The sequence below is a fragment of the Pelophylax lessonae genome (assembly GCF_965119305.1).
Source record: "Pelophylax lessonae genome assembly, chromosome: 8".
Taxonomy (NCBI): Eukaryota; Metazoa; Chordata; class Amphibia; order Anura; family Ranidae; genus Pelophylax; species Pelophylax lessonae.
In genome coordinates this window covers 181060681-181082698 of record NC_138775.1, presented here as the reverse complement: position 1 = coordinate 181082698, position 22018 = coordinate 181060681, and the positions used below count along the sequence as shown (strand labels likewise).

Below are 22018 nucleotides of genomic sequence, written 5' to 3'. Positions count from 1 at the left end.
CAGTGTCCAAATCATGGGAAAATTTAAAATATCCAATTCAGTCCCAATAAAAGACTGGATGAGTCAAATCCACTGTATTCATCAATCTTCCAAAGTGACACAATAGTGCTCATGTGCTTCACCACTCCCTGACAGGCGCTCACCACAAAAACATGCCTCTCTGGTAACAGATTGGCATATATATAAAATATGACATTCAGGCTTTCAACATAAGGTGACAACCACAACCTTTAGCCTGAAAAATAACAGAGCAGCCACTCAGTGTAGCAGTATCTCACTCAGCCTGCCCGGGCCCAAACATCACTTCAGGTTGTAGCTAAGTCAGGCTTCCATGCGGCAACTGGCTGTCACCATGTGCTTAAGTCCTTGATGTCATATATTTTATATATGCTTGCTATTTGCTTACCTTTTGTAAGTCGCTTGTCTTTATGGTATTACATTTTATTTTTTATAAGCAACACCTGGGACACATATGGGGAGAAGGAGTGGAGGAGGAGAGCACAAATGACCCCGCAGGACTGAGCTATCATCTTATAAAGCTCTTTATGTCAATCTGTTCAGGGAGGCATATTGTTGTGGTGAGTGTCTGTCTGTCAGGCAGTGGTAAAGCACCTGAGCACTAGCGTGTTACTTTGGAAGACTGGTGATTGCAGTATTAAAACATTGCTGAACATAGTGGATTTGGCTGGTTTGATGACTCATTCATTCTTTTATTGGAACTGAATTGGACATTTTAATTTTCCCATGGTTTTGCCACTGGTTGGATATGTTGTTATTATACGTTTTAGTTGTAATCTAGTTTGTTTTCACTTCTTTGCACATTTATTTTATTTGTATTTTATTACAGTGCTACACTTGAATTGATTCTTTTACCATCCTACATAAAGATTCATATAGGAGTTTTTGATGGGGGTAGTAATGTGGCAGCAGTGAAGTATACAGTACCTCGTTTATAGGTGGATGTGCATACAGATTGCTTTTTGGTTATAAATTGTGTTTGCTTATTTATGGGCAGAGGATTTCAGCACGGAGAAGGTGGTAAAATCATTTGATTTATTTTGCATAGTCACCAGTATTGCCATAGTCAACAGCATTGCCAATGTCCTTTTGATCTTATCTTTTTTTGTTAAAAAACATATTATGCCTTATTTTGTATTGTATTGTATTTATGTGTGGAGATAGCCACCTTGGAAGAGGCAGGGCTTCCTCAGGTCAGAGCCTCAAAGCATAGAGAACAATGAATAGCACAGTAGTGACCGCACCAGATCACATGCCAAATCTCCTATGACTAGCAGTCAGAGGGAACAGTACTTTAGATCTCACATTGCAAATATACAGCTATGAGGCTGTAGGCACAGGAGTGCCTAGGAACACTCACATACCAAGACTTGCACTGCTATTTGTCAGGGGAAATTCCAGGTACTGCTTATGCACAAATAAAGTTTCAAAATGTTCCCTATAAACTGTAAATATTCACTTTTTTAGTTTAGTTCCATTTTAATATATTAATATCTTCAAATCTTCTATTCATCAACCAACCACCCACCAACATAAACTAATGCCTCCGTGCCATGGGGCTTTCTGGCCTGAGGAGGCTTTAGCTTTAGCAGATTTCTTTTTGTTTTGTCTGTCTGAGAACTTCTGGCACATTAAAATCATGTACAAATGTTTAATGCATAACAACAATATAAATTCTGATTTGCCAAGGTAACTGAAGATGAACTCGCAATTCCTCTGCCTATGGGAGAAGTTAAGGTTGAGTCATTTAGCATCATTTACAAACTTTTGTAAACCCACTAGTATTTTGTGCTTTGCTTTTGTAGACAACGATATGTATTGTTACTGGATAAGATCCCCCGCCAGGTACTAAGCCTGTACAATGACCTTTTGGCTCAGCGAGCCCTGGACCGATGTCTTACAGAAGAGATCATTTATTTCAAGAACTCTATTGGAGAACTGACCAGGTAAGTTACAATAGTATACTTTGCAGCTGTTTATACACATGAGGATTCATCATCATTTTAAAGCAAACCAATACACAGAGGAATAAAATACTAGAAAATACTAGATGCTTGGTTTATCTCTGGTGTCGGCTTTATAAACGACTGACTGAAAGCTAGCATGCAGCTAGCATAGTCAGAATAAAGTAAAAAATCATCATCTACATACTGGTTGCAGCTCAGTGACTTCGAAAGTTTTGAAGCCTTATATCAACAAACCAGACCAGAAACTAGCAGAATAACAACAATCTCTGTATTTTCTCACTATAGGTTTTCTGAAAATGCCAAGCACTATTTTGGAACACAATACAATATATTCTGCCAATAGGATGTTGCCATAAAAATGTCTTTGAAAAATACAACAAAAAAATGTCCTTGTTCTTGAGGGAGTTAGTTTCCAAATCCTCATTTTTTTCAGTTATTAATAGTTGTTGTTTCTTAAATGTAAAAAGAAAAGTTGTCTTCATCGGAAATAAAAGAAAAATATATGGTGTTTGTAAGTGTACACTGTTATTGTTATTATATTCTAATCATTGTAATAAAAGCAGGTCACCTGGTGCCTGGGTCACAGTTCATTGTAAAACTCCGTAAAACATGCTTGTCGGGATTCCGTCCCTTAGTGATCCACTTTAAATTTAAGAAATATTCTGTTAGATGACATTCCTTGATGAAGGGGCATAGACCATATGAAAACATGTTAAAATACATTTGTAAATAAATTAATTTACATATAACTCCTGATATTGGCAATGGACAATGGCAAATATTTAGTGAAAACCTTTTTTTTTTAATCAGTCTTGATTATTGGATTAATTGGTGCCTGGTAAACAGAGACTGGAGGAATACCAGTGAGAAGGTGACTTGTGGAACACATTGGGTGGAGACCTATTAATAGATTGCAGAGGGGTTAAATCTTCACAGGTATGTTTGCTGTGTCCAACCTACAAGGACAAAGCGTGAAGTCGCACATTAAATAGTTGGCATCATTTGAGATGTGTTGAGAAATAATAGTAAGAAAAAGCAGAGAGTGTCTCTAGTACCTTTTCTGGAGTGATATTTGCTGAGGTTTACCATAAACAGCGACCCAACTACCAATTAGGCGAATGGTTCCTAATTACTCTGAATCAGCATTTAAAAAGTTATAACTAGAAACACAGTCTATTTTATCTTTGATTTTAGATGTCTTTCAAGTGTAATATCTGGTTATGACTTAATAATTGCAGTGATTATCCATACTGGTTAAAGTAAATGATCAGATTGATCAAATTTGTGTAGTTGATCTAGATGTATATGATGTAGATGGGAATTTTTTTTTCAATACAGAATCCTTTTTGACCCATTTATTTGTTTATTACCTGCTTTTATATTGCAGTCTTACCTTTTTTAAAGCGTAATACCACCCAAAAGGGTGCAGCAAAGTCCAGCAGTTGATAAGTCTTTCTTGCTGTCCAGTATCTCTCACCTCTGACACGAGTGTGTCAAACCAAACTTTCCCGTTCAGTCTTTTTCTATATGTTTCTATGGAGAGTCTGGCTATCATTCAGAGCCAAAGGCTTCTGCACTTTCTAATTTACTGGCCCTAAAAATGTTTGCAGATCAAGAATTCTGATCACGCTAAGAATACTTGCTACATACATGTTTTAGTCAGTAACTAAGTCAGTAGTTCAAGTTTCCTTCATGTTTAGTGTATTACAGATTATTCAGTTGTGTTAGTTGTTAGATACTCTGAATGCTTTTATTTGACCTATTATTTTTTTTTTAAATAGGTTTGGAATGTATGATTTTACTCATTTGTTACTTCTGTACTTTCTAGTGAGTTGTATCAAGTGAGAGAACATGATCTGCGCGTTAGCAAAGAAGCTAAACATGCACAAGCAGAACTGGCTAAAGCTTTAAAGAGTGCAAAGAAGAATGCCAAGTAAGAATTGATAATAAGATGATAATCATGTGAGGACTGTGGCTATGTGGATTTGTGGCACTAATATCAATATCCAACTCTTATTTTCCACCAGTGATCAGCAAGCCCTTGGGGAGTGTATATATAAAAAAACATGTGTGTATATATATATATATATATATATATATATATATATATATATATATATATATATAATGTACTTGATCTAAACGGTTACAGTTTTTTTGGGGGGAAAATTTCTGACATTTTTCGTTAATCTATTTCTCAACGCGGGAGGTCTTGTGTATATATAAACTGAGGCATTTTAGGGAAAACCTTTTTTAACCGCTTGCCGCCCGCCCGCTGTCATATGACGGCGGAGCGGTGCGACCATTATCCTGGGCCGCCGTCATATGACGGCGGCACTTTAAGCAGGGCAGGCGCGCGATCGCGTGCGCACCGCCGGTGTCGGGGTGTCCCCGGGACACCCCCCGTCACCGGCAGGGGGGAAACAGCCAATGGGCGTGGCTGTTTCCCACGTGATCGGCTGTGTTCCAATGACACAGCCGATCACAATGAAGGCGCCCACAAGATGACCACGCATGCCCGATCGGGAGCGCGCAGCGCGGTCATGTCGGTGGCACTGTGTTCCGTAGGAACACAGCTGTCACCGGCGGTAGTAAACAGTCACTGACAGTGACTGTTTACTATGTGATCGGCTGTGAATCCATTCACAGCCGATCACAAAATGTAAACAAAGAGCAGTAACTCAGTGTTACTAGCTCTTCTCCCCTCATACAGTTTCCAGTATGAGGGGAGCAGAGCTAGAAATAGTGAGTTACTGCTCTGTACACATGTCACAAAGTAAAAATCACACTAATAAAGGTCCCCACACAGTCCTCAGCCCCCCCCCAATGTCACCTGTCACCCAACAGTCACCTCATCAGTGCCCAGAAATGGACAACCATAACGTTCACATGTGAGCGTAGCGATCGCAGGCAGAATCACTGCGATTCTGCCCGCGATCCGGAAATCATTGCAAATCGCGGGACGCCTGTGCGTTGCCCCTGATTTGCAATAGCACCCCAAACGCTGTGCGATGTTGCCGCCATTTCCACCTGCCGAATCACGGTAACATCGCGCAAACATCGCATGACGCCCAAAAAAGGTACAAGAGTTTCTTTGGAGCGTCATGCGTTGTTTGCGCGATGTTACCGCGATTCGGCAGGCGGAAATCGCAGCAACATCACACAGCATTTGGGGTGCTATTGCAAATCACGGGCAACGCACAGGCATCCAGCGATTTGCAATGATTTCTGGATCACGGGCAGAATCGCAGTGATTCTGCCCGTGATCGCTACGCTCACATGTAAACATAGCCTAAAGTTCACCGGTCACCAGAGACTGCCATCAGTACCGCCGTGCACCATCGCCCGTCACCTGTCACCCATCAGTGACCATCGCCCGTCACCTGTCACCCCATCAGTCATCGTCACCTGTCACCCCATCAGTCATCGTCACTTGACACCCCATCAGTGATCGTCACTTGTCACCCCATCAATCATCGTCACCTGTCACCCCATCAATCATCGTCACCTGTCACCTCATCAATCATCATCACCTGTCACCTCATCAATCATCGTCACCTGTCACCCCATCAGTCATCGTCACCTGTCACCCCATCAGTCATCGTCACCTGTCACCCCATCAGTCATTGTCACCTGTCACCCCATCAGTCATCGTCACCTGTCACCCCGTCAGTCATCGTCACCTGTCACCCCGTCAGTCATCGTCACCTGTTTGCCATATACATGCAATCACTTACTGACCGCCTAACGACTATATGCGTCGGCCATTAAAAGCTAAATACTGGGGTTATGGCAGCAGATAGCCCCCATAACCCCGGTATTTTTTGAAACGGCGGGTCCCCCCCCCTCCTGCCGCGTCCCAGACGTTTTCCCAGCTTACCGGACCCGCCTGCAGCGGGGAAAACTATCCGGTCCCCGGATCCTCAGAGACAGGAAGTCGAGTGAGGGCAAGATGGCCCTCATTCAACTCTATGGTCTTGGAGGACCGGAGCTAAGTCAAAAGACGTTGCCTAGCAACCGGTTTAAAGGGCCGCTTTTTTTTTTTTCTCTTTCAACAATTTTTTTTTTTTTTTTGCTTTTTTAGTGTAGTTGTGAGGTGTGAGGTCTTTTTGACCCCAGATCTCACAATAAAGAGGACCTGTCATGCCTATTTCTATTACAAGGGATGTTTACATTCCTTGTAATAGGAATAAAAATGATCAAAACATTTTTTTTTTTTTAAACTGTGTAAAAATAAAAAAATAATAAATAAAATAAATAGGAAAAAAAAAAAAATTAAAGCGCCCTGTCCCCGTTAGCTCGCGCGCAGAAGCAAACGCATACGCAAGTCCCGCCCACATATGTAAACGGTGTTCAAACCATACATGTGAGGTATCGCCGCGATCGTTAGAGCGAGTGCAATAATTTGAGCCCTAGACCTCCTCTGTAACTCTAAGCTAGTAACCTGCAGAAATTTTTAAAATGTTGCCTATGGGGATTTTTAAGTACCAATGTTTGGCACCATTCTGTGAGCATGCGCAATTTTGAAGCATGACATGTTGGGTATCTAATTACTCGGCATAACATTATCTTTCACATTATGGAAAAAAAATTGGGCTAAATTTACTGTTTTCTTATTTGTTAGTTCAAAAAAGTGAATTTTTTTCAAAAAAATCGCATTTGGAAGACTGCTGCGCAAATATGGTGTGATAAAAAATATTGCAACGATCTCCATTTTATTCTCTAGGGTCTCTGCTAAAAAAAAATATATAATGTTTGGGGGTTCAAAGTAGTTTTCTAGCAAAAAAAATGATTTTAGCTTGTAAACACCAAGTGTCAAAAATAGGCCCAGTCTTAAAGTGGATAAATGGACAACTTTGTGTAAAGCGCTACTTGGATGTGAGGCCTATGTATGTGGCCAGGCTGTGAAAAAGTGTTACACATGTGGTATCGCCATACTCGGGAGGAATAGCAGAATGTATTTTGGGGTGCAAGTTTTGCTATGTACATGCGATGTGTTAGAAATATTGCATAAATGGACAGCTTTGTGTAAAAAAAAATGTGTTTTCATTTTCTTTCCACGTTTTCCAAAAACTTGTGGAAAAAATGACATATTCAAAAGACTCATTATGCCTCAAAAATTATACGTTGGGCTGTTTGCTTTCCAAAATTGGGTCATTTTATGGGGGTTTCCATTGTCCTGGTGCTCCAGGGCCTTCAAAAGTGCGATAGGTTGTCAGGAAATGATATGTGTAATTTGTGCTCCTAGAATGCCGGACGCTGCTACTTGGATGTTAGGCCTCTGTATGTGGCCAGGCTGTGAAAAAGTCTCACACATGTGGTATCGCCATACTCAGGAGGAGTAGTAGAATGTGTTTTGGGGTGTAGTTGCAAGTATACATGTGCTGTGTGAGAGAAATAACCTGTTAATACGGCAATTTGTAAAAAAAAAAATAAAAAAAAAATCTTCATTTTGCAAAGCATTGTGGGAAAAAATTACAACTTCAAAAAACTCATCATGCCCCTTATTAAATACCTTGAAATGTCTACTTTCCAAAAAGGGGTCATTTTGGGGGTATTTGTACTTTCCTGACCTTTTAGTGTCTCAAGAAATGAGATAGGCCTTCAGTACATCAGGTGTGATCAATTTTCAATGATTCGCACCATAGCTTGTGGACTCTATAACTTTCACAAGACCAAATAATATACACTTATTTGGTTTTTTTTTACCAAAGATAAGTAGCAGTATAAATTTTGGCCAAAATTTGTGAAGAAAAATGACTAATTTGCAAAATTTTATGACAGAAACAAGGAAAAATGCGTTTTTTCACGATATTTTCAGTCTTTTTTTATTTATAGCACAAAAAATAAAAAACCCAGTATTGATCAAATACCATCAAAAGAAAGCTCTATTTGTGTGAAAAAAAGGACACAATTTTTGTATGGGTACAGTGTTGCATGACTGAGTAATTCTCAGTCAAAGTGTGAGAGCGCTGAAAGCTGAAAATCGGTCTGGGCAGGAAGGGGGTGAAAGTGCACTGTAGGCAAGTGGTTAAAGTCTCATCCTTTAGAAGTATTGCATTTTTTAATTATTCCTTCTATTATTTTATACTGTCTTGTGAAACCCGTCATGAAGGCTACCCCATAAAAATAATAATTTTTAGTTTTTTTGTTTCTTAGTAACACTACCCTATCCATTTCTTGTACTAATTTTTGGGTTTTATTAGATCCTTGGTTTTATATCCTTTTTCTTGGAATCTATATATTAAAGTGGAAGTAAACTTCCATCATTAAATTTTACCTATAGGTAAGCTTATAATAAGACTTACCTATAGGCAGTGTAATTATCTCCTAAACGGGCACTGGGGGGTCTTCTTCTACGAGCAGAGTCTCCGACTGTTCTGACGGACAACCGGGAGGTTGGTCCTGTTGGCCTCTTGCTTCCACAGGAAGATGTTTGGGTTTGTGGCACAGTCTTGGGATCATCTGGCCGATGTCACGGATGCACTGGTGGCTCCTTTGGGGCCTCTGAAATCTCTATTTTGGAACTTCTGCCAAGACTTCTGCGTGGACTCAAGGCAGAAGGGATTATGGCCATCCTAGTGTCTCCAGACTGGCTTTGCCAGTCTTGGTACGCAGATCTGTTACGGTTGGTTGTCGATGCTCCTTGGATGCTCCTTAGGCCTGAAGATTTGTTGGCTCAAGGGCCAATCTTCCATCTTTCTTTACAGTTGCTGGCTTTAACGGCTTGGCTGTCAAAGCCAAGTGCTGAAGGCTAGTGGGTTGTCTGAATCAGTGATTTCCACGCTGCTGCAAGTTAGTAAATCTACTTTTAGGTAGATTTATCTTCGTCTTTGAGGAGTGTATTTTGTGGATGTGAATCTCCTGTGGGTCCCTCTGTCTCCTTTTCAGGGATTCAGAGTTGGTTTCCTCCAACGAGGTGTTGAGCAGCACCTGGCCTCAGGTACCATCAAGGGCAAGTTCCACCATGGGCGGTTTGCTTTCTTCATCCTGAAAAAACTGAGGATAGAGGGGACTAAAAGAGGTGCGTGGAAAACAGCCAGCCCCTAGTTTAATGTACTCACCCTCCAGTCTGCCAATGAACGTGTCTAACAATATAGGTTAAAACAGGGGTTTTGTTGACACACATTTGCAAACACATGTGTAAGCTGCAAGGCCTCTTCACGCCACCCTGTGTAACTTGCAGTCCTAACACTAATGAATCTGAGTGTCTCCATAGTAGAAGCACGTGGTTGCTAATGGATGGATGGGAAACAGGTGGGACTGGAGGTTGTCCAATCCTCCCCCCAACCTGCTCCCATATATGACTGGTCTCAATGTATCATAGCTGTAATTGACTGTGTTGTAACATTGGGGTGCAAACTGAAATTGACTAGCTGAGAAGCACACACCTCCGTCCCTTGGTAGATGCAGTAAAACCACACACAATTGGGGCTTTAAATGAGGCACCAGCTTGTAAGGCACAGTGTCTCCATCCCCGATTGCAATATAAACAGTTTGGGACTTTAAATGAGGCACAGGCAGGTCATGCTTTGCGTCTCCATACCTACATATGAAAAAACTGGGGATTGAGGGGACTAAAAGAGGTGCATGGAAAAAAGTCCCCTCTATCCTCAGTTTTTTCATATGTAGGGATGGAGACGCAAAGCATTACCTGCTTGTGCCTCACCACTAGGCTCCCCCAGTACGGTCTCCATTGCCCTGGTAGAATCTCAACTTGGTGCTGTCAGTTATTCAGTAACCACCGTTGGAAAATTTTCACGAGATTCCTCTGCTTATATTGTCCCAGAAGGTAGCCTTCTTGGTGGCGTTTTCTTCTGCACCGAGGGTGTCGGACCTGGCAGCTGTCTTGTTGTTCACCTTACTTGGTAGTTCACGGAGATAGAGTGGTGCTTCATCCCTGCCAGTTTCCTTCCTAAGGTCATCTCTGGTTTCCATTTAAATAAAAGCATTGTATTGCCTTCCTTGTGTTCTAAGCCTAAGCACTCTATAGAGATTGCCTTACATTCTTCGACTCTGCGAAGAGAGAGAGCACAGCTCTCTCCTACTACTCCGCAGCAGTTATGTGAGCTGTGTGAACAGCTATGTGTAAGCTGTAGTGCTGCCTGACATGATGTTATCAGTTGGTGGGATGCGGGCGGGCAGCCAGCACAGCTTTCTGCTTTGCCAGCAATAATTCGCATTGCTGTTCACATAAGTCACATAGGAGGAGGAGAGAGCCGTGCTCGCTGCGCTCTCTCTCCTCGCAGATTTGCAGTGCACGGGAGTTAACACAAAGTTGCGCTTAGACCGGCATGTGACCACGGCACCCCTGAGGACCCTATGCAGCACCCCAGGGTACAGTGGCACCCTGGTTGAAAAACCCTGCTGTACGGGATCATGCTTAATACAAGTCACCTATTTGGACATAGAAGGCATTACCCAGTTGCATAGTATTAAAATGTAACACTGTGGGAAGTGTCCTCCGTTCCTATTAGAAAAGCAAAACAAAACTGCTTGTAACAAAGTATCCTCGGATAAATGGGCTGTAAGTTCTGGCTATCATCCAGACATCCATCCACTGTGCAGTTCAGAGTAAGTGTGAAGGAGTGCTGTGGAAAGAGTATCTGCTCTTTGACGTAGCAGTATAATTGTATCCCGCATTGGTCATCAATCATCAGCAATCCGATCACCCAAACTGTAATGCCCACCTCCACAGCCTCACAGTCTACAGTCAAAATGAACTGTTTCCCAATACTTCAGAAAAGGAAGTATTGGGAAACATAGTTAAATTATCAATAGTGTGACGATCCTGATATATGATCATTTGTTTAATTTACAGAATCTGAGGATTCTACAGGAGGATGATGGGGATACAGTATATAACTGAAATGCATTTTGTCACTGCATGTTTGTATTAGATACATTGTACATGGGCTTCAACTGATGTGTACCAAACTCATTTATTCTATTTGTTACTTTTTATTTAGTGAGGATATTGTGTTTACCATTTTGGGTATTTCATTTCATGAATATTCTGCAATGTACAGTTGAGGACTTGAAAAAGGGTGCGGATGCCCCAAACCGTGGTGATGTGTTCCCTGTATAGGGTTTACGATTTTGTAAGATTAAAGGATTAAAGCAAAACGTCACTCTCTCAGTCAACATTGACTATTTGTAATCCTTATGCTGCTAGCATTAGAAAAATAGATAAGAAAAGTACTGTATATCAGTTGTTTTAATGTTTTTTTCATTTCTTCGGTTATTTCCTGGTTTCCAGGCCTAGGCAAATGTCATACATCCCAGGAGTCTTCAGAAGGGGGGGCAGAGGTTTTTCAGCTAAGCACAACCTCCTGCCTGCATGCCTGAGCTAAGGGCAGATAGATTCCAGGAAGTAAATGCTACATTAATCATCTGCCCTTACTCCAGATGACCTAGAAATGTTAGGGGGTGTTTCTCAAAGTAATTTCTCAGCAAAGTAAAGCATGGAGACATGGATGGATGGGTGGGGTTTGTTTGAATATTACATATGGATTAATATGTTTGTTTTTTCTTGCATAGAATTCCTGCATTATGGGAATGTTTTACCTTTTTGTGTAACAATAAAAAAAATGATGATATTAACTGATTTGTATTAGTCAGATCATCTGGGAGCACATTTAAAGACCTTTTTTTATTTACACTTTGTGGTATACAATACATCTGCTCTAGATGGTGCTCCCAGGAAAGTTTTTATATCACCATAGGGGTTACCACCATCGATAGTTATTTTTTAATGGTACATCTCCATCCATATTTCTCCCAACTGAGTCTTACCCACACTAGATGATCATGAACCAGGGGCGTAACTACAGGGGTTGCAATTGCAACCGGGCCCCTTGCTCCAGGGGGCCTGTGCGGCTCCCCTGTACACCTGGATAGGATAGGATGTCACAATAGGGAACCAAGAAGGGGTCAGTAAATATGTAATTTACCAGCTTCTTCCTTTTCTGAATGGACAGAGTCATAGACAGTGACATTGTATTATTACAATTAAAAAACCCAAAAAATAAAAACTACTGACACAGTGGATGAACTAGCAGGATTGCAAAGGCCACACTTGCGACTAGGCCCTGGCATTCCACCACAGTGGGGAGGCCCCAAGATGACAGGAAGGGAGCCCACTGCGGAACTTGTGAAAGGGTCCCGTAATGAGCGTAAAGGGCCCCAGGATCAGTGGAAAGAGCCCCAGGCTTGAAGGGAAGGGCCCAGGCCAGGGGTCTGGGGGGCCCTTCATGGTTTCTTGCACCGGAGCCCTGAAGGTTCTAGTTACGCCTCTGTCATGAATGGGAAACTCTTCACAAGGTCTTCTCGCTGGATTTTGCCTCTTGACTGGACTTTGATTTAGCAGCCTTGGAGAAGGAAGATTATGCATTTCTCCATGGCTGTCAAATGTACTCCCTCCCGGGGTCTGTAAACCTTTGGTTCCTTAATCTGCTCTTCAAATATTCTTTCTGAGTCAAAGGGCTGACTACTCCTGTTCTGTGGGATTAAGCCAGACTTCCCAGAAGAAACTCTTTGAATGGTGTTCCCAAGAATCTTAACAAATGATAAGTGCCAGGGAAATGTGATTAAGCAAAGAGTTTACTTAGATGAATTATTAGTAGACCAGTGTCTCAACCGCAAAGCTCAACAAACCATCAATGAATGGCCCATGAAAAAAAGCTTAAATTCTTACTTAATCTACTGTAACCTCTGCAGTAAAATGTGCAGCCATCTTCAACACTTGGAGAGTCTGCACTGCCCTGTTCTCTCTACTTCTTTTTGAGAATCAGATGCTACTTCTGGCACTTACTCTTTCAGGCTTCTAGCCACAGAAGTTAGTGCCACCACCAGCCTGAAAATTCTACCTGCCAATGAACAAATTCTATCACATTTCTGTTCATAGGATCTCTGGAAGACATTAAATATTTTAAGGGCAAAGCAATGTACTACACTAATCTTTGTAAAGGATTATCTATTTTTGAAAATGTATGCCAAAGCATTTCAACTTCAAGAAAGAAAAAGCTAGAAATGTGCCTCTACTAGCAAAGTGACTTGTGCAAACTCAAAGCAGTGAGACTGACTCTTCTGAGCTTTAGCAGCTATGACCTCTTCCTTGTGTCTTTCTTGCGTCTTTCTTGTGACTGCCACCCACCACAGCCTCCCTAATATAGGTCTTGACCTCTCTGGCCTCTGCCTCCCTATCCTGAACTGCTTATTTCAGACTGGATGTACACAGTAATTTGGTTGGGGGAGCAGGAGCTTCACAGGCATAGCAAACATTTTTCTGCAGATAGGATCCAATGAGGAAGAGCCTGATTGATGATGAGATGTTTGTTTTATGCTTGCATGAGGATTTGGCTCTTTAATGGTGTGACCTGAGAAGAGGGGAACCTTGCTGACTGCCATTGCCAGCTAGAGAAGATGCAGTAGAGTAGTTCCCTAACTGACTTCTTGTCACGGAACCATGAACCAGACGTACAACAACAGATAAGTGAAAATAAGAAAGCTTTATTGAAAAACAAGCTGTAAAGCAAAAGTCCAAACGAATGGCGAAACTGATGCAGAATCTTTTGCGAAGCCAGGGGTCAGGAACCAGCAGGGTAGTCAGACGAAGCCAGGATCAGGAACCAGCAGGGTAGTCAGACGAAGACAGGATCAGGAACCAGAAGCAGCAGCAGTCTTAGAAGCATGTGAACACAGGAGGACCAAGCAGGGAACTGAAGCCACAGACCTCCTATATATATGAGCTAGGCATCCAGCTCCTCCCAGTGGGAAGGAGGAGCCGCAGGGTGGGAGGCTACAAGAAACCCAGAAACCAAGATGGCCGCCAGCACATGTCAAACGAAGGAGAACAGCAAGGAGGTAAGACCATGACACTTCTCTTCTGCTGTGGGGTGTTCCTCCTGCCAAAAGACACACAGCTAAGGCCAAAAGTTTTGAGAATGACACAAATATTAATTTCTCTTTTGTTTGTCGACGGACACAGCACTCCATAAATCATAACTACTGGGTTATATTGCCTCCTCCAGGAGTAGGACTAGGCAGAACAAAAAACACCTGGCTACACCCATGGGTCGCCCTCAGCTGGTATATACCCCCCTCTGTGCTCTAGGTAATCCGTTTTAATATGTCTAGTCATTAGTAAGGACCTAGGCTCCCAGCTGGGATCTCTGGTCCTAGAAACTTTTTTTCTCTTTCAATAACATCTTTTTTGTTTTTTTCTCTCGGGAGATCTACACTACTGGGCTGGGTGACAGGCTAGATAATCTAGATCCAGTGGTCCCCCCCAGTCCAGCCAGCAAGCTACATGCTAGGTCAGCCGCGACAAAGCCTCACGAGAAGCTGGCCCGTGAAGTAAACGTATCGCAGGGTCGCATATGACTGGGCGTGGGTCTGAGTTGCAGCGGTCCCTTGGCCGACAGCTCCCCTAATTCGGTGGCTAGGATTCTGTCTGGAGCGTTACCAGCATCATGGAAGGATAAGTACAGTCCCCCCTATCCCCTTTTGGCATTTTCTTTTTTTTTTGGGGTGGGCGCGGGTAACCTCCAGGGATGGTCAGACCTCCCTGCAGGTTCCCTCCTCTTATTCTTAAATCCTTCAGTGAGCTGAGCTTCCCCCACTCCGTTTCCTCCCTGTCTGGACCTGGAGACTGGTGGGGGTCCCAAGGCAGAGGATGCAGTGGAGACCCCTGGGGTCTCCCCCACTATCCCCACTCTGTAAGGGTCTTGGGATAGTGTACATCCTGCCCTGGTAGTCTGGAGGGGCCCCAGTGTAGGAGACCCCAGGTGCATTCCCTACTGTTTGCAGTGTGGGTATAGTCCAGGGGGTCCCAGTGCAGAGACCGGGTGCACAGCAGAGTCTCCCCTAGCATGTGTCTTACCTTCAGGGGTGGTCCCCTTGCAGAGGGTGCAGCATTGTAGAGGGTGCAGGAAAGATTCTGGCAGCATTGTAGCTGATGGCGGCCATTTTTCCTTAGCCTGGCTGGTCTCCAGCTGGTGGCCATATTTGTATAGCCCGATGATGTCACGGGGGGCCATTTTCCCTTAGTCTGGTTGGACTCCAGCTCTCGGCCATGTTTGTGTAGCCCGATGATGTCACGGGGCCCATTTTCCCTTAGTCTGGGAGACGACCGAAGCCTCATTGGGATGCCAAAACTCCTCCTCTTCCTCCTCAGTTTCCCCTTCCTTTGCCCAGGACAAGTGAACAGGGATGGTGTCCCTGGGGATGTTGGGTCTGAATTCTCTGCGCTCCTCCAATCAGTAGGGTGAGTCCTTGGGGTCCCTATTATCTCTCTCTCTGCTGAAAGGTACCCTGAGCTTTGGGGGGATCCTTTTAGTGGTGACAAAAGATCGTTTTTGTACTGCAAGGTCTTCCTTTCCTTATGGAGCCTCAGGGTCACATCTCCCCCACTGACCCCCCTCATGAAGGTGGCAGGTCCCTTGGAACCCCAGCTTTCCATGGTTGCACTGACGGTGGTCCTGCAGTCCTTAGTGTCCTGGTTGGAAGTGGCGTGTAGGCAAAGGCCCATGAGAAAGTGTCCCCTGCCTTTCTCTGCTCAGTCTGTCTCATCTGATTCTTAGCCTGATGCCGCCGTGGACGCGACCCGTTCAGGGGGGGTTTAATATCACACCCCCAGATCCATCCGATAGTGGGGATGATTCCTCAATGGTCGCAGCAGCTGGTAGACACACTTATCACTGCAGTGAGTGAGACTTAAAATGCAGGATGCGGCGGATGTAGCCACGGACGTAGCGGTGTTGTTTGGTACGAATAAGTCACCTAGCACTCCAAAGGTGTTTCCTTATGTGCCTTATTGTGACAGGTTTCCCTGTAAGGAATGGGAACTAAAATTACCCTTTTGTGGTCCCCAAACGTTTTGCTTTACTATACCCTTTCAAGTAGTCATTTTTTAAAAAGTGGACGAGTCCGCCAATAGTGGACCCCCCTGTTTTAAGGATGAACAAAGCTACCATGATCCCAGTAGAGGAATCCCCGTCCTTTAAGGACCCGGCTGACATGAAAGTGGAAGCTGTGGCATGCAGCATGTTTTCCATGGCTGGTTCGTCATTGCTGCCAGTCTTTGCCTCAGCCCTGGTGTCTCAGACCCTAACTGAATGGGCCAAGCTTTTGCGCCCAAGGCCTGGGGGGTGAGCAGGTCCCCGCTGCTTATGTTGATTTAGCGGACTGGTTGGTCTATGGGCTAAAGTTTATTTGTGATACAGCTTTGGTTACAGCTCCTGTGCTGTCTTAACTTTCTGTTTCAGCGGTGGTGATTAGGCGTGTGCTGTGGCTTAGGAATTGGTCCACAGACCGACCATGACTCTTAGAAAGCTCTCACTGACCTGCCCTTTCCAGGCGATCATCTGTTTGGGGATACTCTGGATATGACATCATTAAGGGTATCACGGGGGGGAGGTAGAAGAGTACCTTCCTGCCGTAGTCTAGGAAAAGAAAGGAGCCTCGTTGCAGACGCGGGCCCTCCTTCTCAGCACATAGAAATTTATTTTGTGGGACGGAGAATAAGGGAAATAGATCTTTCAAATCTTCCCCGGGAGGTTCCAATCATCCTTGGTCTGGTAAGCCTAGAGCACAGGTGTCAAACTGGCGGCCCTCCAGCTGTTGCGGAACTACAAATCCTATGAGGCTTTGCAGTTACAAGTATGACACCCATAGGCAGAGGCATGATGGGATTTATAGTTCTGTAACAGCTAGAGAGCCGCCAGTTTGACACCCCTGGCCTAGAGCTAGCTTCTCCAGACCCACAGACAAGACCCCTTCAGTATGAAGGTCTGCCCTCACCCATTATTGGGGTGGGGGGACATCTTCGCTGGTTTCCGGCCTCGTGGACCTCCTTCATGAACATCAAGGAGATCCACTAAATGATTTTTTTTTTGGGGATACCCAAAAAGGGGGACAAAGCTTGTCCTTTTCAGGTTTTTTAGGTCCTGAGTCTTCTTGTGCGGATTTATTCCTGCAAAGTTTCAGGTGATGTCCAAATTACCCAAGGTCCCCCCTATCCCTGTCCAGGGAATTCATTTACCTAGGTCTGATTCTAATTCTGACCAGAGTGGTCCTTCCTCTGGACAAACTTCAGGAACCACAGGCCATGATTCACTGGCTGCTGTCATACAGATAGTTCTCTCTCCCATTTTGCATACAGGCTCTGAGTCTGGTGGTAGCCACCTTCAAGACAGTTCTGTTTACACAGTCCTACATGCAGCTTCTTTAGCAGGTTTGGCTCCACGGGAGGATACCGAGGTTCGTGGCGAGATCACAGGTTCGTCTGGCAGACGCCGCAAGCATCCAAGGGCCACAGTAAGCCCAGTATCATCCTCGACTTCTTCTGCAATTCCTATGAGGAATCAAGGGCGAGGATTTTCCAATCAGTCTGATGGTAATAAACGTCCCCTGGGGGCTTCCTCTGAGAGAAGACCAGTTGTCCCAAGAGCAGATCTACCATCCTGCTTTACAGTCACTGATCATATTGGCTTAGCTATTGAAAGCCAGGTACTCAGGGATAGAGGTCTGTCTGGATCAGCGATCCCTACTATGGTGAAGGCAAGGAAGTCGTTTTCCAGCAAGATGTACCATTGTACGTGGAAAGTGTACATTTCTTGGTGTGAGTGGATTGGCGTTCATCCTCGATCCTTTTCTGTTGCTCAGATCTTAACCTTTCTTCAACAGGGCGTTGATCAGAAGTTGGCCTTGAGTACCAACAAGTGCCAGGTGTCTGCCCTGGCAATCTTCTTTTAGCAACCCCTAACCACGCACTCTTTAGTTCATACCTTCATTCAGGGGGTTCGACCTGTGGCTCCACCTGTACGGTCTCTTTTGCCGCCATGGAATTAAAATGTAGTACTTTAGGTTCTCCAGAAACCTCCATTTTAAAATATTCGGGAGATTCCCTTGCCTACGCTATCCCAGAAGGTGACATTCTTGGTTGCTATTACCTCCGCCGCAGGGTATCGGAATTCGTGGCATTCTCCTGTCACAGTCCCTATTTAGTGGTCCATATGGCTAAAGTGGTTCTTTGTCCCTGTCCATCATTCCTGCCCAAAGTTGTCTCTGACTTCCATTTGAATGAGGACATTGTGTTGCCTTCCTTGTGTCCCAAGCTGACTTATCCCAGTGAAGTTGCTTTGCATACCTTGGATGTGGTTTGTGCGATTCGGGTGTATCTGACAGCTACTGAGTCCTTTCAGAGGTCAGACTTGCTTTTTGTGGTTATGAATGGTGGACCAAGAAAAAGGGCTGGCCGTTTCTTCGGCTACCATCTCCAGATAGATCAGGCAGACGGTGACCCAGGCCTATTCCATTAAAGATCAGGTTCCACCTTTCCCTGTTACAGCTCATTCTACTTGGGCGTTGAGTACTTCTTGGACCTTCCATCATCAGGCACAAATATTGTAAGTTTTCAAGGTGGCCACTTGGTCATCGGTGCATACCTTCGCAAAATTCTAAAATGTAGATACTTTGACACCTGAGAATGCTTCTTTTGGCCGCAAAGTTTTGCAGGCTGCTGTTTAAGAGGGGCTGTTCTCTCTTGAGGAATTTTTTTTCTTTAAACTTTTTCAGATGGGGCTCCTGTGACCCGGTTAAGGCTCCTGTGTCGTGGTTAAGGGCTCTTATGTTTAGCCTTGGGTTATTTTCCACACCCCTCATTTTTCTTTTGCCACTATTTTTGGACGTCCCAGTAGTTATAATTTATGGAGCACTGCACCCCTATATGATACTTCTAATACTGCTTGCTACTAAACTAATTACCTAGAGCAGAGGCGGGGGCGGGGGCGGGGGGGGGGGGGGTTTACCAGCTGAGAACGGTCCATGAGCGTTAGCCAGGTGTTTTTTGTTCTGCCTAGTCCTACTCCTGGAGAAGGCAACATAACCAAGTAGTTATGTTTTATGGAGCGCTGTGTCCATCGATGAACTCATAGAAATGGATGTTACGGTAAGTACAAAAATCCCATTTTCACAAAGTCTGCTGCCTCAGTTTATATGATGGCAATTTGCATATATTCCAGAATGTAATATAGAAACATTTGACTAATTGCTATTAATTGCAAAGTCCCTGTTTGCCATGAAAATTAACTTAGTCCCATAAAAAGTATGTTCACTGCATTCGTTAAGAAGGCTTCAGGGCAACCAAGAAAGTCCAGCAAGTGGCAGGACTGTCTCCTACAGTTGATTCAGCTGCAGGATCAGGACCCCACCAGTGCAGAGCTTGCTTGGAAATGGCAGCGGGCAGGTGTGAGGACATCCACACGCACAGTGAGGTGAAGACGTTTGGAAGATGGCCTAGTGTCATAGACCAAGGAACAATTTTGCACATATGTTTGGATGATTTGTATCATTAGAGGTGCTAGCAGATTTTTCTAAAAGGATGATTTGTGCAAAGAAATAGAAAGCATTATGAGAGCGTGCTACTTTCCATCCGAAAGAAGGACCACCATGCACATCTAACCAAGAGATTGTACTACGTGAAGGACAATGTCCAGCGTCAACCAACCTAACAGCTCTTAGATAAAGTGTAGCCAGGAGCTGGGCTACAGCAATATGGAGAAGGAGATATTGCCTTTGGTTTTCATCTCCCTTTACTGAGATACTAATGTTTTATGTTGCACCATTTTCCTCTGGCCAGCAGGGATAAAGCTAAAGCCAAGAAAGCACATACACCTCTATGCAGAGCACTGAGAATCCTGTGAGATGTAGTTTGAAAATGGAACGAATAAACTCCTTACACTGCAGATCCCAATAAGCACTACGCAGGAGGAGTGGAGAGATGATTTTTATTAAACTGCTCTGGCAAGTTCTTTCTCTTGGCACTGGAGGAGTGAGAGAGAGAGTACCTCTGTCTGGATATTCACCTGCCAGCGGGAGACCATATCAGCCGAGATCTGAGCCTGAGACTGGGAGTAAGGAAAGAGGGACAGAAGGACTTTGTTCCAAATCAGGGACAGTACCTCAAAATTAGGAACAGTTGGGAGCTATGTGTCTGTAATTGTATGTATGTGTGTACATGTGTCTGTATATATGTGTGTGTACTTGTGTACGTGTGTGTGTGTTCTTAATCCTTACCCCTGTTACGTTTAATCCTGACCCTCTATTTCTGTGAGATCAGAACTGTTTTTTTAGGGCTTGTTTGTTAGTGCAGCAAGGACTGCTGCTCCTTTGAAAAGCAATCCATGCTCGGATCACTTTTCAGAGGCATTTCACTGGCGGTAAAGAGGCAGTATGTTGCCTCCTCACCACCTGTTTTAACCCCTGTAAATGCAGCATCACCACATTGCAACTTCAAGCAATGCATACAGTTGCGGGGTGGTTGTAGTGCAGCCCCTCACCTGGAGGTATACTTCTAACCGTGGCCACATCATGTGTACACCCCCAGCTGCAGGTAAAGAGGGAGCAGTTGGGGGTGGGAAAACCGCTGAATTGTGTGTTTTTACCACCCCTAACCTCCCCTTGATTCAGCTCTTTCTTCACATCTATGTGGCTGCGTGTAGGGCAGCCCGATCAATTCATTGGGCTGCCCAATCCACAGTAAGGCAGGGAAAAAGTCCCCGGGCCTTTTTTTTTTAATTGCGCCACAACAAAAACACCCTGTGTTTGCCAATGTGTGCAGTACCATTAGGAATTAATGGCACCCCTAAAGAGCAGAACATATGTCTGCATGTCAAGAATTAGAGCAATTTTGCGTGCATTCCATGACAAGCAGTAGCCTGAATCAAGCCTTGGACAGGGGTGCCTCAAGACTGAAAATACTTTTCAAGGGCACCCTGACTGGAAAAAGGTTGAGAAACGGTGCTCTATACTGCACTTGTTCGGAGCTTTGACTGCTCCTATATAAACCTTATATGGCATTAGACTAAACCACATCTACCTGCACCTGTGCTGAAACTATACTATACCTATACTGTGTGTAGGTTAACTGGGACTGTCGTTAAGTGCACCAACACTCTTAAAGGACCCTAATTATAGCCAGCAGAAGAACATCTCAAAGGACTGCCCCTCCCATAATTATTCTGCAAGCCCCCTTTATTCCCCTGCCCCCTCTACTACCATACTCCTTTTCTTTTGGACAGTGCATACCCAGTCTGTCTAGGATTAGCATTACTGCCATAAATGCAGTATATTTCCAGCACTCAGTAGATTAAACTTTAGTACTGCTCACTGCTGCATTAGAGGTGGTCCTGCTACTGTTTATGCTGATCTGAGCAGTATCCTACGCCTAGCCCCATTTATTAATCACTTTGAATGCTAAATTGTGTTATTGTTAATCCATTGTATGCTTGCCTAGTTACCAACCATATTGGGTGACCATATATTAAGAGATGTATGAGTTTCTTTTTTTTTTTTTTAAATGTATACTTACATAGGTGAATGCAGCATCAGTCTGATACTGCATCTGTCCCCCAGCGCCTCTACACTGAGAACCAAGCGATCGAACACCACCGATCACTCAGTTCTGACAGCTCCCTGATCAGAGATCTGATGACGGTCAGTCAGCAGCTCTCTTCTCTGCCCTCTCCTCGCTCACTGGAGCGCTGGGCTGTATAGGGGGCAGAGCGGCCGGCTCAGGCTCTCAGCAGCTTACTGAAGGTCTAGGCACCTGGCGTATCCTGACTTCCATTGTTGCGATGACGCAGTGCCTGGACCGACCTCTGTGACGTCAGCAGAGCTGAAAACGGGTCACAGGAGTGCAGAACAAACTGCACTTCTGTGATCCATAGGAGATGTACAGCCAAACAAGCTTTGGCTTTACATCTCCTTTAAGTTTGCCTTTACTACCTAGTTTGGTGTCTGTTTACACACTGATATATCAGTATTGGGTGCCAAGTATTACCTTCAGTGAATTCCTGTGATTTTGTATGTTTGTACACTCAATCTGGTGTGTTAGAGGGGCTGAGGTTTTAAGAAGGCTGAGGCAATGAACAGAGAACCCATTTGTAGTGGAGAACAGAAATATATATATATATATATATATATATATATATATATATATATATATATATATATATATATTATATATATAT

At 44.0% G+C, this 22018-nt stretch overlaps 1 protein-coding gene across 1 annotated transcript in view; it reads left to right on the top strand.

Annotated features, from left to right (window-relative positions):
- Positions 1 to 22018, top strand: part of AXDND1 (axonemal dynein light chain domain containing 1) — a gene marked incomplete at its 3' end in the record, with an annotated part of 135843 nt that overhangs the window by 63955 nt on the left and 49870 nt on the right. Inside the window, exons 9-10 of the mRNA XM_082266343.1 lie at positions 1824 to 1964; positions 3814 to 3918. Coding sequence (XP_082122469.1) covers positions 1824 to 1964; positions 3814 to 3918 — 246 coding nt within the window. The remainder of the gene's footprint in view (positions 1 to 1823; positions 1965 to 3813; positions 3919 to 22018) is intronic.